Source organism: Lissotriton helveticus, chromosome 5_1, assembly GCF_964261635.1.
Source record: "Lissotriton helveticus chromosome 5_1, aLisHel1.1, whole genome shotgun sequence".
NCBI lineage: Eukaryota > Metazoa > Chordata > Amphibia > Caudata > Salamandridae > Lissotriton > Lissotriton helveticus.
In genome coordinates this window covers 584,661,642-584,677,092 of record NC_136065.1, presented here as the reverse complement: position 1 = coordinate 584,677,092, position 15,451 = coordinate 584,661,642, and the positions used below count along the sequence as shown (strand labels likewise).

At 40.1% G+C, this 15,451-nt stretch overlaps 1 protein-coding gene and 1 long non-coding RNA gene across 2 annotated transcripts in view; one reads left to right on the top strand and one right to left on the bottom strand.

The window, feature by feature from the left end:
• The window catches only part of LOC144752518 (uncharacterized), a 463,484-nt gene that overhangs the window by 300,262 nt on the left and 147,771 nt on the right, over nt 1-15,451 (top strand). Inside the window, exon 7 of the mRNA XM_078640420.1 lies at nt 12,000-12,432. Coding sequence (XP_078496546.1) covers nt 12,000-12,432 — 433 coding nt within the window. The remainder of the gene's footprint in view (nt 1-11,999; nt 12,433-15,451) is intronic.
• LOC144754749 (uncharacterized) lies at nt 7,746-9,667 on the bottom strand. The gene is made up of 3 exons (XR_013594761.1): nt 9,531-9,667; nt 8,347-8,631; nt 7,746-7,854 (listed from the first exon to the last, which is right to left on the bottom strand). It is a non-coding gene; the product is annotated as an uncharacterized LOC144754749 (long non-coding RNA).

Genomic DNA, 15,451 nt, shown 5'->3' with positions numbered 1-15,451 from the left:
GCCCGATACCCCTGCAGAATATGTTCACCTGGTACTCTGCCCCGCGACTTCTCCGTTCCTCTTCAGCGCATTTGCTGGTAGTCCCGCGGTTTCAGAGAGTCAGGATGGGTGGCCGCTCATTTAGTGTGGCAGCGGCCAAATTTTGGAACTCCCTGCCACTCTCCTTGAGAAGCCACAGTGACTATCTTCCGTTCAGGAAAGCGCTAAAAACGCATTTTTTCCCTAAAACTGCTGTGTAAGTGAATAGTGCCACTGCTCTAGTTCAAGCGCCAGGATGCCCTCTGGGTGACAGGACTGCGCTCTATAAATACACTAAATAAATAAATAAATAAATAAATTCTGTCCATCAATTGTTGTTTTTGCATTTCGCACTGTAGGGAGCAGCAAGGATACAAATCTCATTCGCCAACGCTGGAAGCTATTCCCCCACCTCCTACCTTACTGAGCTTGCTGGGCTTTGTAGACCTAACCACAGGTCACATTTTACGTGTTATTTCAGGAGAAGTACCTCATCATACAAAAATAAAATACACTACATTATTCAAATAAAAATAAACATCTTTAAAAATTCAGACAAACAAGATTTCCACCCTGGGTAAATTTAGCCAGTTCACTATACAAATTCTGAAAACCCTAACTTCTGATGAAAATCTATGTCTTTACATCCAAGCAAAATATAGGAAGACCCAGCAAAAACTAAAAAAGGTTTTTATTGTCAGTCTTGCATGTCCTGGGTGTTAGTTATTTTGAATGCCAAATTGTCTCTTAAATGTCTGTGTTAACTGTGCTTTGACTTTCTTGTTTCCATATGCAGAGCTTGCCCATTTGATCTCTTTTCTTAGCTGAATCCCTGAGTGACTGTGGGGCATATTATCAAGAACGCTTATCGGCAGGAAACTGCCGCTAAAGCGGCAATAATGGGCATGATAATATGCCCTTGTGAATTCCCATAGCAGCCCAGGTTCACACCAGAACCTGGACTGCTAGGGGAATTAACAATGACATATTATCAAGCTCATTATCGCCGCTTTAGCGGCAGTTTCCTGACGCTAAAGCAGCGATAATTTTAATGACGTTCTTGATAATATGCCCCTGCATTTTCCCCAACACCATGTAAGATTTGGAAACCTTCATAGATGTCGTAGCTACTACAGATATTTTATGCAGGGATTCACCAGAATCAGTCACCCTCTAACTAAAAAACATTGGAACACACCAAGAGAGCAAAAGAAAAAGAGGGACTTACACCCTGTTAACGGTATTACAAGGTCTCTGAACCTTTTAAACTATGATGTTCTCAGCACCAGCTTAACAGTGGTGTGACCGGTGCCACTGTACCTGGTGTCAGTCTCAGGGGTGCCATTTACCCACTTAAATCGGCACAGGTCACATCGCCCCAAAACCAGCATTGTGATCACTATTATCCCTCTTTCATTTCCCCTGCAGTTGTCATCGTGGAAAAAAAAGGGACAACTGTGTTGACACGATATCATAATCACAGAAGATGGATTGTGAGCTGCCTTGCTTTTGAACGCCGCCACCCGCTCCTAGGGGCGTGGCGCCCTTAGTGGCATCCGGGGCGGGAGCCAGCAGAGACGTCCTCGAGATAGAAGGGAGGCATGACCACGCGAGCCTATCACGTGAGCCTAAACGTCATCAGGAAGGCAGGGTAGACCTTCCCTCCCCCGAGGGTACAAAAGCCTCGGGCGAGGCTGAACTAATCCTCTTTGTCCTCTCTCAACAACTCCGGCGGCAGCAGACCAGCAAAGAATTACGGTGGAAGCGGGGTCGCTGCACATGGAGGAAAGGAGAGGGCCTCACAGCGTAGTCTTTAGGTGAGTGTTAGTATATGTCGGTATGTTTGATTACGAAGAATGCTCACCGAACACCAGCACGGTACATTTTCAGTAGTGCGAGATTCTTTAGCACTAATCGATTCTTCTGTTTTTCCTTCACTTCGAGGACATGCTTCACAGAAAGGAATGCAGTCATGGAGAGTTTCCGGTCTGCCAACATGCCCGGAGAGCAGCAGCCTAGCCCGGGAATATGGCCAGCAAACTTCGGAAGATGTCCACAGCGTGGACAGCAATGGCGGAAGCCTCATGGCTTGCGCACAAAAGGTATGAAAACTGCAAGCGGGCACTTCTTGCCCTGGTTTAAACACATGGATCGTTACAGTTAAATTTACGGGGGTGTCTTACGAGCAGGCTATAAGACGGCAGTTTGCATGCTGGCTAGGAACCCCGCATACATTTAAACTTAGTAGGTGCTTAGCTTTTCTGGTAAAACCCGTTTCCGGAGCACGCGAAGGCGCAGGACGGGGGTGCTTTAGGTTTGCAAAATGGTGGTGTCGCTTGTGGCTGGTTTGAGCATGGGTTGGTCATAGTGGATTGGCCCCTGACGCTTTGCTATGGTGAAACAGAAGAAAGAACCTGTTTGAAGGAAGCCTCATGCAGAGAATATCCTTCGCGCAGAGAGAATGTTAGCTAGACATCTCGGGATAACGATGCGCACCTTAGCTGTTAACGTTAACCATATCGAACCTCCTAAAAGAGTCAATTCAATAATAGCGAAACCTTGCAACGCCCTTGGCCGGCGTGGGGCCCTGTGACCCGCTTAGAAGCTGCGCAGCGCCGTCCCCCGCAGCTCTGCAGGGACCAGCTTAGCGGGCAGACTTAACCTTCTGTTAGACAACAGTTTGCCGAGAGATGCCACGGCCCCCATATGTGTAGCGATGCATCGAGTTCTTCTTTGTCATTTTATTACTTATTGGATCATAATGTGTTAAATGCTGCACCCTTCACACACAATATTTACCTAAAAATGAATGGCAATAATGAACGGCGCCACCCACTCCTATGGGCGTGGCGCCCTTAGTGGCATCCGGGTACGGGCGCTGAAATACTGTGCTGTGTGTAGTGGCTGCGTCTATATTGGCTCTACTTAGGGAAACCGGGGGATTATAGTTTACCTATTCCCTAAAGGACACAAATCATTTAGATTAGGAGTAATCTGATTGTATAGAGGTACAAATTATAGCACAAAGGCCGTCCGACAGGGCTAAGCGGCCAAGGTTTGGAACACACCATATGACGGCTGATTGAGCGATAATGATGAGTAATAATCTTAATCCCTAAAGCTCAACATCTGTAAATCTCAAATGAGTTCACTCGTAGCCCGGGCTTCGTGGCGACGATTTATACATTTCAGTCAACTGCGCTCTGTACCAAAGAATACGCTTGAACCGACTCCGACAATTACCGCCGCCATTAAACCTCCATTTTGTTCTATTAGAGCACAGCTTGCATTCATTGGCGGCTGTGATTTCAGAATGTAATAATATGGAATGGCTTCGGTGAATCCGCAAGCATATGCTTCAAAAGATCATTTACTTACTTGTTGAAATGCCGGTAGCACATGCATACCCAGCAAGCAGCCGGAAAGGGTTCTTTTAAAGACCGCTTTAGAGCAAGCGTATTAATGATGTCTTAAATTACATTTCAATGCGGTCAAGTTAAGCGGGTTGAAAAAAGGGGGAGTCTCTAAAAGGGAGGTAGCCTATGTAATAAAGGGTGTGGCGTGAACACGTAAACTACATTTCGGTGATTTCCAGCTGAACAATACTTTGGTTCCTTTCTAAGCGTTCGGTAATTGTAACCAAATACATAACACAACCCTCAACATACACCTGAAAACAGTCAGGCTTTGTCAATGATTTTGTTATATTTAATTAATGTTAAAATGATTTAATTATGAAACTGTGACTTTTGTCAATTGTGTACCTCCTTCACACACACTCTTGCACAGAATCAAAATTGCAGCTTGTATAGGTGACCATTGTGCTGTGGGCTCTGCAGAGAGGCAAGGACTGGATGACCCTCTTTACTAAACACCTTCAGGCACACTGACAAAGACTGTGTGAGACTCACGCAGCTTTCAGCCTAAACTACAGAGCTTTCGATCGTGGCCCATTGCAAACACCCGGGGCAGACTCGGTCTAAAGGATGCGCTATACAAGAGTATTAGGCGGCTTACGAAAATACATTAATACATTATCCTGGAAATAGCAAACACTCTTATGGAGTGCTATAGTTTGAGTTAGTTTCTTAAATACGAACATTTATACTCATCCTCCCAAGTTGCACCACCCTATCAAAGTAACAGGAGGTCTCTCCCATTGTCTCATAAGTGCTACTGAGCTTTTCAATAGTGGTTTATTATTTGATTCAAAGATCTTGTAAGGTTATAGTAAATAAATACACCCAATTATTTACTTATGGAGTGGGATAGTTTGAGTTATGTTCTTAAATATTTAGGGGCATGGAAATAGAGACAAGCATTTTCAGAACTAGGTTGCGTTTCGAAAAAACGGCGCGACAAGCTTTAATGCGCGAACGTGTTGCAAGCACAGTCTCCCGTTAATACAGTTCAACACATTAGGGCAAGACCTGTTGGCTTTGCCGTCTGCCAATGCTTGGACACAAGTAGCAGAAACGGATTGCCTTATTCATATAATTCATATAGGAAATAAAGCAAGGGATGTGACAATATGTGTATTGATTGACTTTACTTTCATATGTAAAATAGTCTCGCCCGCAGTTGCAGCGGACGCACTTTGTAGAAAATAGTGTAATACAACCCGCAATCAGTAGAATGAGGTAAGAGAGTAGCTGTACAAATTAATGAAATGAGGAAACTCAACCACTATAACTTCATTTATATGTATAGTGACAATAGTACTTTGGACACTATAGTATATTGGCCCTCAGTATGACTGCCAGTTTATTCTGCTGAGTGACGAAATATCAGTTATTGCCCCATCAGAATTATGAGAGCTGCAGAAAACCCTCAGATGTATTTATTTCCACTCAGAGATTTAGGCTGCTCAACATCTGGACAAAAAAATAAGTGATTACAAAAAGTAATTGAATCTGGAACTGCCAATACCGTGGTAATACCTCATTTGTTAGTGACGCCATGCTATACGTTTATTCATTAAAATTAGAAACCCTTATTGCGTGTTGTCATCTGCCATTGCTTGGATATCAAATGGTGGGACACCGCATCGACTGCCCCAAAAGCTCTAGGCTTTGAAACAAATACATGCATTTGTGTTAACACTCATTTCAGCAGCAACATATGTATTTCAGGTTGATTTTACATTTGTTCTCCCTATTCAAAGTTCATATTTCAAACTGCTCATATTGCAGTTTCCTCAACAAATCAGATTATGTTTTAAATTGTGCCCGGATGTTTTGCACGGGTAGCCCTTCCTGGGGGGATTTAAACCCAAAGTGATTCCATTTACAAAATATTCAGTAAACATTGCACTAGACCTTTTCTCGATATTCCAAATGATGTTTATAACTGCCATTATTATATTGTTTGGGTCAAAGCTGACTATCCCATTCATTATAAATTGGTAAACAATCACTTAACAGGTGACAGGAATCGAGTGTTCCCCAGTTTCATGTTAGGTAATGCAATTCGTTATTCTTTCATTATAAATTGGTGAACAATCACTAACAGGTAACGGGGATCGATTGTTCCCCAGTTTCATGTTAGGTAATGCAATTCGTATTCTGTTAGGACATTCCTAGCGAGGGATTCCTCTAGATCTTTGGACTTCACTTCCCTATTTTGTTGAAATCATATTTGTTGGCATGAGGGCAACTAATACGTGGTAAAGTGTTTGTGCACTCCACCTTTAAACAGGTAAAAAATTGGCATACACACAACTGTCTAATTTTCTACACTTATTAGGCCCTATTAGGTGGTTCAACATGAACCCAGGGCCTGGTTATTAAATACTACAAGGGGGCGGCAGCACTCATTGTGCCACTTCCTGAAGTAGCATAGTAAAACCTATCTCAAGCCTGCACGGCAACCTGTTGTGCAGTGTTTAACATGCTATTTATCACCGGAAAAATAAACCTTTTGCCTGGTATACATGTTCCTTTTAACACCTTTAAGTCACTGATAAGGCAGGGCCTCACCACTAATGGGGCAGGGGGCCTGGTGTTTCAAACGTAGGACATATGTGATTATGTTTTATAGGTCCTAAGAGTGAAGAGCTCCCAAATTCGCTTTTATCACTGTTTCATGGCTCGTTTTCCAATAGACTAGCACTAGGTTACCTTAGTCTACTTAATAACTGATAACCTCATCTTGGGAAGAGATAGATAATTTGTTTCCCACTCTTAGAAAGTGGCATTTTTCTGCCCAATCCAATGTGCCTTTCTGGAAGTGTCCACGTCACATGACTGTGGAGGGTTTTTCTCGGGGACTCCCTTTCACACTCACTTGCTCACTCATTCGAAAAACCAAACAAGTGAAATTTGACAATTAATGAAGAACCATTTACATATAATTAAAAAGCTGATATATTTGGTATTCTGGACGTGTAATGTTCATTCTAAGTTTCTCTCATAACTGTGGAATTTGGCACAAAAAGCATAATATGTTGGAACCTTGCATAGCTATGTCATTATCATGAATATTTTGTGTTAATTTGCCATTTTATCAGAGCAGTCCATGAATGTGTACAAATATAGCCTGTAGAACAGTGTTCCAGTTTTTAGGTTCAATTTTAATGCGTTCACATTTCCCATGTGGAGGGTTTGAAGTTTGAATTCATTTTTGTACATGAAGACGTTTTATCGTGACCACCTGTAGTTACTTTAAGGGTCATATCGTACATATTACTGAAATACTTAATTAGCTAAGATTCAGTCACCAGAGTTCCCAGTCATACATGAACAGGAGAGTGGTGCTGAGGTGGCACCCAGCAGCGAAGTCTGTTAGGTCGGGGGGAGGGCGAGCGCGCCAGTAAGCTACTTGCCCAGTGGCGGGGTCCCAGGCAAGAAAAGGGTGTGGACTTCCTTTTTGGTATGGACTGGCTGCCCATGTAAAGGGCAAGCAGTCATTGTGGGGCTCTGGGCTGGCGGGAGAGGGGGGACTGACCTGCTGGTGGTCCTGACCACTCCTGCCCTACCCAAGAGGCCATGTATGTTTATAAACATTGGAGGGGGTATACCCCGGTATGGTTGTCACAAGTAGTGGCAGGTTATTTACCTGCGGCTCCGTTGACCGGAGGGCGGTCAACTTAAGGAGAGCAGGCTATCTTGGTTGTGGCCTGCTGGCACAGCCCGAAGGACAAGCAAAAGGCCCCTTGGAGAGCGGGGCATAAATATAATGGCAATGTATAACTGCGAGATTATTTTAATGTTGTGGTGTTGATAAGCAAGTATTTTAAAGATTTACCTTAATCAAGATGAATGAAGGATTAATGACACTGCTTGAAGTTTTAATAAAAGACTATGCGGTGAACGACAACGACCTGCTTCATGTCTTTTATGGGGGAGGGCGACTCGCACCCGGTAGGCACACTATGAACGGCGCCACCTGCTTCTAGGGGCGTGGCGCCCTTAGTGGCATCCGGGCGGGAGCCTGCGTCAATATTTATCAAGGACCCCCTGAGTGCATGGAAATAGAGTTCCTAGACCAGGGAAAAGCAAATAATTTGATATGTATCAATCTAGGCAACAGACCGTAACGAGAGGTCGAAATGAACTGAGCTAAAACATTGGTTTTTTGTAAAAAAGGGGAGTTCAATTTTATTCACAAATTATTAAAACATATTGAAATAATAATACACATTTACAATTTACATTAAACACATGTAACTCAATGAATTGAGAATACACAACAACACTGTTAAAAAGAAGCAAATAATTCAACGAGGTGGAAGTTACATAAAATGAACACAATTTTTAAGAGAAAAATGTGGCTAAATTAATCTCTACGCGCGTTTCGGCGAACCAGCGCCTTCTTCTGGAGCAGCCACGATAGTATCTACAAAAAGGAAAATGTCATATAAAGAAACATTATATACAATATTACTCTTGTTGTGTAACATAAAAACACTTCAGAACAATCCAATGTTATTATAGTAGTCTCAGACTTTCTATTTTGTTTTGACCAAACGTTTTTATATTATAACATTACTATTAAGGATTTCATTTCCTTGCCTTGAAGGTAATCATACATGCGTAACTGTGGTAGATCATTGAACCCATAATCTTTTATCTGCACTAGTGGTCACAGAAAGAAGACAGTGTCTTATAGTCATAGATTGACTAATCCCAATGTTGTAAGTTTAAAGGGTTTTTACATTGGATGGTTAATAAAGGGATTCTGATATTTGTATCTCTCTAGTTGAACCTCTAACTAGCGTGAACGATGAAGTAGAGAACACTAGAGATGGTCGCAGTTATCAGGAAGTTATTCTAGCAGGACCTAAATAATAATATGCAATGCATCTATATCATAAATAAGGTCACTTACTTTAAAAACACGAAATATATTGCTGTAATTCGATGACGCAATCTGGTCTGTACGTCCAACGAGTACCCTTTCTTTTGTTTATGTTATGTAGATATTCTAAACCATAAAGAAACAGTAAATGAACATTTGAGCCCTTATTATTATAGCCTAGTCTTATGATTTCTTCATGGCCAATACTTAATAGACGAACAAGATTGGTGTATTACCTATTTTAATTGAGGTTTGCAGATGGATATTCCATAAACATTGATGTGATTCGTTGGTCTCGAATGTTGATTTAAATTTCTATATTTCCTAAAGAAATTATAGGATCTTTCAATATATTCGATCTTTCAACTTTTGATTTTTTAATTTTAACTAAACAGTTAGTAAGGATATAGTTTTTTACTTTAGAAGATGAAGGTACCTTAATTAAGGAGTAGGGGTTCATTTAGACCCGCCGCCCGGAGTTAAAAAGTAGTGGCCGCAGTAATGCGTATTTATGTGAAACTGGAAAGGTATGATCCTCCTGATGTGGGGATAGTTAATTGTGATGATTGCCTATAGAATGGATAGAAAGAAAACTGGCATAAACATCTATACTATATAGGCACAGGATAGCAATTTCTTAACTAAAACTCTTAAGGAGATGAAGGACTGATGGTTACCTTTTTGGTTGCGCTCAGAGGCGGTTGATTCAGATGATTTTAAAATAACTCCCTGTCTGTAAAATAGAAAAAATGGTAGGGAAGTTATGTTCCTCGCTCATTATTTAAAACTAGCGAGTCAACTAAAGAGTGACTAGATTGAAGGTGCCGCATTAAGGATTTCTCCCAGGACTCACCCAATAGATATCAACAGGGCTCCAAAAATCCGGCGGCGGGACACGGGGGTTCTATGCTCCTTCCACGAACGATGGCAACTGAAAGCTCTATCAACTGCTGTTTATATACCCTACTTGATTGGATAAGTAAGTGCACCTGACCTGTGTGTGGGAATGGAGAAAGGACCACCAATTGCAAGGAAGTAGAAAGAGGACTCGATTCTCTAAAGGGATAACCAAGATGGCTTCCAAGTACACTGTCACTTGAGTAGACATAGATGATGGTGTGGAGCGATTAGACTCACCTAACTCAACAGAAGAGTAAAAACGGAGAAGGGAGCCATATTATCAAGGGGCACTAAGGTCAATTTTACCTATTGACCAAATGCAAATTAGGAAACTCTATGTACATAGCGCAACAAGAATGATTCCAAATATAGCCATAGGCACGTTATGTATTGAGTAGCGATCTACCTAATAATTTGCAAAAGAAAGGGTCAAATCGTGCGGAATCTCATCAGGCTTGGAACTCTGTTTGATACCACTATACGTGTAAACTTGAAGAAACTCCAGATTTTCTATACTTTTAGTAATTATTAGATCAATGCTTCCCAGATCTAATGTTGCTTAAATCAACATAAACGACAGTGTGGAACGCAAGGATAATTCCACCTAGTCAGGATAATGGAAGATAACGCGAGAAAGTTGCATCTTAGGTGGACACTGAACTCAATTGTTATTGTTGTAAAAATCAAACCAGGGAATTATCAGTGACACACCGCACGTGTATGCGTGAATAAATCTGGACTCGTTATATAGCGGTATGCGCTCTATTTTATGGATGTGAAAATCAAACCATAAAGAGAATAGTGCAACTAAATAGTATATTTGACAGAACCATAGATGTCAACATGATGGAAATCTATATCATTTACTATTATAAAAGATTATACATAAATAATATGAATTGACAGAAAGAAAGAATGGTTATGGTTAGTTAAGAAATTGCTATCCTGTGCCTATATAGTATAGATGTTTATGCCAGTTTTCTTTCTATCCATTCTATAGGCAATCATCACAATTAACTATCCCCACATCAGGAGGATCATACCATTCCAGTTTCACATAAATACGCATTACTGCGGCCACTACTTTTTAACTCCGGGCGGCGGGTCTAAATGAACCCCTACTCCTTAATTAAGGTACCTTCATCTTCTAAAGTAAAAAACTATATCCTTACTAACTGTTTAGTTAAAATTAAAAAATCAAAAGTTGAAAGATCGAATATATTGAAAGATCCTATAATTTCTTTAGGAAATATAGAAATTTAAATCAACATTCGAGACCAACGAATCACATCAATGTTTATGGAATATCCATCTGCAAACCTCAATTAAAATAGGTAATACACCAATCTTGTTCGTCTATTAAGTATTGGCCATGAAGAAATCATAAGACTAGGCTATAATAATAAGGGCTCAAATGTTCATTTACTGTTTCTTTATGGTTTAGAATATCTACATAACATAAACAAAAGAAAGGGTACTCGTTGGACGTACAGACCAGATTGCGTCATCGAATTACAGCAATATATTTCGTGTTTTTAAAGTAAGTGACCTTATTTATGATATAGATGCATTGCATATTATTATTTAGGTCCTGCTAGAATAACTTCCTGATAACTGCGACCATCTCTAGTGTTCTCTACTTCATCGTTCACGCTAGTTAGAGGTTCAACTAGAGAGATACAAATATCAGAATCCCTTTATTAACCATCCAATGTAAAAACCCTTTAAACTTACAACATTGGGATTAGTCAATCTATGACTATAAGACACTGTCTTCTTTCTGTGACCACTAGTGCAGATAAAAGATTATGGGTTCAATGATCTACCACAGTTACGCATGTATGATTACCTTCAAGGCAAGGAAATGAAATCCTTAATAGTAATGTTATAATATAAAAACGTTTGGTCAAAACAAAATAGAAAGTCTGAGACTACTATAATAACATTGGATTGTTCTGAAGTGTTTTTATGTTACACAACAAGAGTAATATTGTATATAATGTTTCTTTATATGACATTTTCCTTTTTGTAGATACTATCGTGGCTGCTCCAGAAGAAGGCGCTGGTTCGCCGAAACGCGCGTAGAGATTAATTTAGCCACATTTTTCTCTTAAAAATTGTGTTCATTTTATGTAACTTCCACCTCGTTGAATTATTTGCTTCTTTTTAACAGTGTTGTTGTGTATTCTCAATTCATTGAGTTACATGTGTTTAATGTAAATTGTAAATGTGTATTATTATTTCAATATGTTTTAATAATTTGTGAATAAAATTGAACTCCCCTTTTTTACAAAAAAACAATGTTTTAGCTCAGTTCATTTCGACCTCTCGTTACGCTCTGTTGCCTAGATTGATACATATCAAATTATTTGCTTTTCCCTGGTCTAGGAACTCTATTTCCATGCACTCAGGGGGTCCTTGATAAATATTGACGCAATTTTCCCACAGCTTGTCTGTGCAGGGCCACTTTGTTGTTTGTTCTATTTTTGAAACATTGTAATTCCTTTCCTTGCCTTAAAAGCTATCATAGACATTAGATAACGTATATATAGATCCCTATAAATTGTCAGACCTTATGGCTCTCCAAAAAACCTTCGGATTCACTGACGAGGAATTCGAGACACTTGTTGGCACTTCGAGTTCGTTTAATCATCCTTCAAGTGAACCCTTACGCCATAATGACGACACTAAAAAATTACTAGATCTTAAGAAAAAGCTAACACGTATTGAAGCCCATGGCGAATTCATGTTGGCATATCTTCGCCTGGGCATTATCCCATTAGGTCTTCGTGTTAAAAACATCCCTGGTCTCTTTGTGCACCACAAGGCATTTCTTGATAAGTGGAGCAGAATTGCCAGCCGGTGTTCAAGAGACTTGATGATGCTAATAGTCGAAACTGCAAAAGAACTAGCTGCAGAAGTAAGATCAGATATTGATGAGCTTGAAGACAAAATCAAAAAAATGGGGAATATAGAGGATGCAATGAAAAAAATTGCTGAGTGCAATAAAGAATTAGAATCGTTCTCCAGCTATCTGGACAAAAGAAAAAACGACAAATTACTTAAAGACAAACGATATGCCACAATTGAAAATACCTACCCTTATCTAAGAATAGATTTTTATAAACAGAATCACTTCACTGTAGACAACAGTGAAGAACAGCAACGGGTAAACACCTTTTCCCAAAGTTCCGATTCAGAGAATGAGACTGAAGGGTATTACGAACCAGAACCTAATTACAACTACAAATCATTTAGAGGGGCACGTAGACAGCCTTTTTTAGGGAACAGAGGGATGGGACGGGGACGCCCCAGAGTCCATTTTCAGGGGCAACCGAGAGGGAACTACAAACCCCAACACCATCAACAACAACAACAGGAGGAAGCCCAATTTGTACGAGAGACAAGAAACAGGCAATATTGGAAGCAGGGGACATAATTCCAATCTTTAATCTTTCTAAAACTAATCTAGACTCTTCCAGTATTGCATTGTTATCTAAGGGTCTTTCCTTTGTGCCCCATTCAACCCCAAACCTCTTTGAACTATACTGTGACATAATTTCATTCTTTCGGAAAGTACGTCTAAAAAGATTTTTTGCAACTAATGAGGGTATTGATATAGAAACTACCAATATTAAATCTTTGAGTCTTCCATCGACCTTTAGTCCTTCTTTGGAACAACTAGGACCGGAAGTGGCCACTTTTGAGCTAGTCGTTTTAAAGAAACTGGACCAAGCTTTGCGATACATCCCAAAACCAATTTATAATATAAACAAAGAAGAACATCTAGCTCTATCGACTATTTCATCCAATAAAGATCTCACTATTAAAAGTTGTGACAAGGGTGGTGGGATTGTTCTCATCGATACGGCCCAATATGAACTCAACATGCTAAAAATGTTGGGTGACACGACTTTTTACATCCCGATTCAAGCATACTCCTCATTGAATCTATCTAAAAAAATAAGATCCTTAACTAAAACAGCTTTAGAAGATGGCCACATCAATCCCAAGGAATTTGAATTTTTAAATCATCACCAAGGAAAAACAGCCTGCATATATGGGCTTCCAAAGATCCATAAAAACCCATCTGATCCCCCTTATCGACCAATAGTCTCTACCATAGGTACAGCTACTGAGCCCCTTTCCAAATATATAGACAACTATCTACGTCCATTTGTATCTAAGATCAAGTCATATGTGCGTGACACAGGTGACATGATACAAAAAACAGAAGGCTTAACCTTTGCCCCTGGAAGAGACCTGTTAGTCACATTAGACGTTGAGTCTTTGTACAGCAATATTCCCCTCATTGGAGCAATGAAAGCTACATCTTGGTTCATTGATTCATATAACATCTCTTGCCCCAAATCATTTTTACTGGCATGTTTGGAAATTGTCCTAACCGACAACTTTTTTGAATTTGGATCGAATACTTACCGCCAGATCAAGGGGGTAAGTATGGGCGCATCAGTAGCGCCCTCGATTGCGAATATATATATGGCGGCTTTTGAAGCAAAAAATATATATAATGAATTAGCTCCCTTTTTTGAGTCCGTCTCCCAGTGGTCCAGATACATAGATGATATCTTCTTTGTCTGGACCAATGGGAGGGAGACATTAGAGGAGTTTATCTCTTGGATAAACGAAGCAGATTCCAACCTGCACTTTACGTCTCATATCAGTGATGATAAGGTGGAATTCTTAGATATTGAAATTATGAATGATGCGGGCATCTTAAAAGTTGATCTGCATACGAAACCTACAGCCAGAAACACCCTACTGCATTACAGTAGTTTTCACCCTAGGTCACAAAAAGATTCAATCCCATTCTCCCAGTTTCTAAGGGTCAGGCGCAACTGCACAAGCCTTGCAGATTTCGACAGACAGGCAATGGTGATGAGAAGCAAATTCATCGAGAGAGGCTATCCTCACCGATTAGTGAGACACTCCTATAAGCGTGCCCGCTATTATGACCGTGATCACTTGCTCCAACCAAAACCTGCAAAAACTACTGACCAGGTGGTTTGTGTAACTAAACATTCTACCCTGGACACTAAAATTAAACAAGTCATAAATTCAAACTGGCACATCTTAAACAGCAACTGTACTCCAGAATTGAAATTAGCTAAGCCACTTTTTGCCTACAAGAGGAACAGAAATATTAAGGAACATATCGTTCGTTCACGCTTCCAACCTACATCTGACAGAAATCATTCAGTACAAAGGTCGATTGTAACAGGCAATCCAATAAAAGGAACCTTCCCTTGTTCCTCATGTTCCTCTTGTACCAACATCATAAGAGGCAAAGAATTCACACACAATGGCCATACAACAGTGGCGAAAGAAATGTGGAATTGCAGATCCTCAAATCTGATCTATTTCATACAGTGTCCGTGTCTCCTCGGGTATATAGGAGAAACATCCCGTGCTATACAAACACGGCTAAACGAACATCGTTCGGCGATAAGAACTCACAAACTTGCTGCCCCAATGGTGAAGCATTTCTTGGAGAAGGGACACCAAGCAGATGACTTCAAATGGAGAGTGCTGGAAAAAATTCATATCTCAGACTCCAATGGTGGATGTGCAATTAGAAAAAAGAGGGAGGTGTTCTGGATATTTGTCTTTAACACCTTTCGGGAAGGAATGAATAGTGAATTGCCATGGGAGCACGCTATTTGCTAGAATAACCGCAGATTTTTCCTACCTCAGTAATATTTGTTTTGGCTCTATCTGATGTAATGTTGAAGATCCATTCCGTTTATAAATTGACAGTTATGTATAGTGTGTCCTGAGTAAAATAATTATTAAGAAGCTCCAAAGTATTTCTCCTCATGTGATATCACGTATTATATCACATACACTGGGGTCCCCTTTCTTCCTCTTCTAGCTATTACTACCATAACCATTCTTTCTTTCTGTCAATTCATATTATTTATGTATAATCTTTTATAATAGTAAATGATATAGATTTCCATCATGTTGACATCTATGGTTCTGTCAAATATACTATTTAGTTGCACTATTCTCTTTATGGTTTGATTTTCACATCCATAAAATAGAGCGCATACCGCTATATAACGAGTCCAGATTTATTCACGCATACACGTGCGGTGTGTCACTGATAATTCCCTGGTTTGATTTTTACAACAATAACAATTGAGTTCAGTGTCCACCTAAGATGCAACTTTCTCGCGTTATCTTCCATTATCCTGACTAGGTGGAATTATCC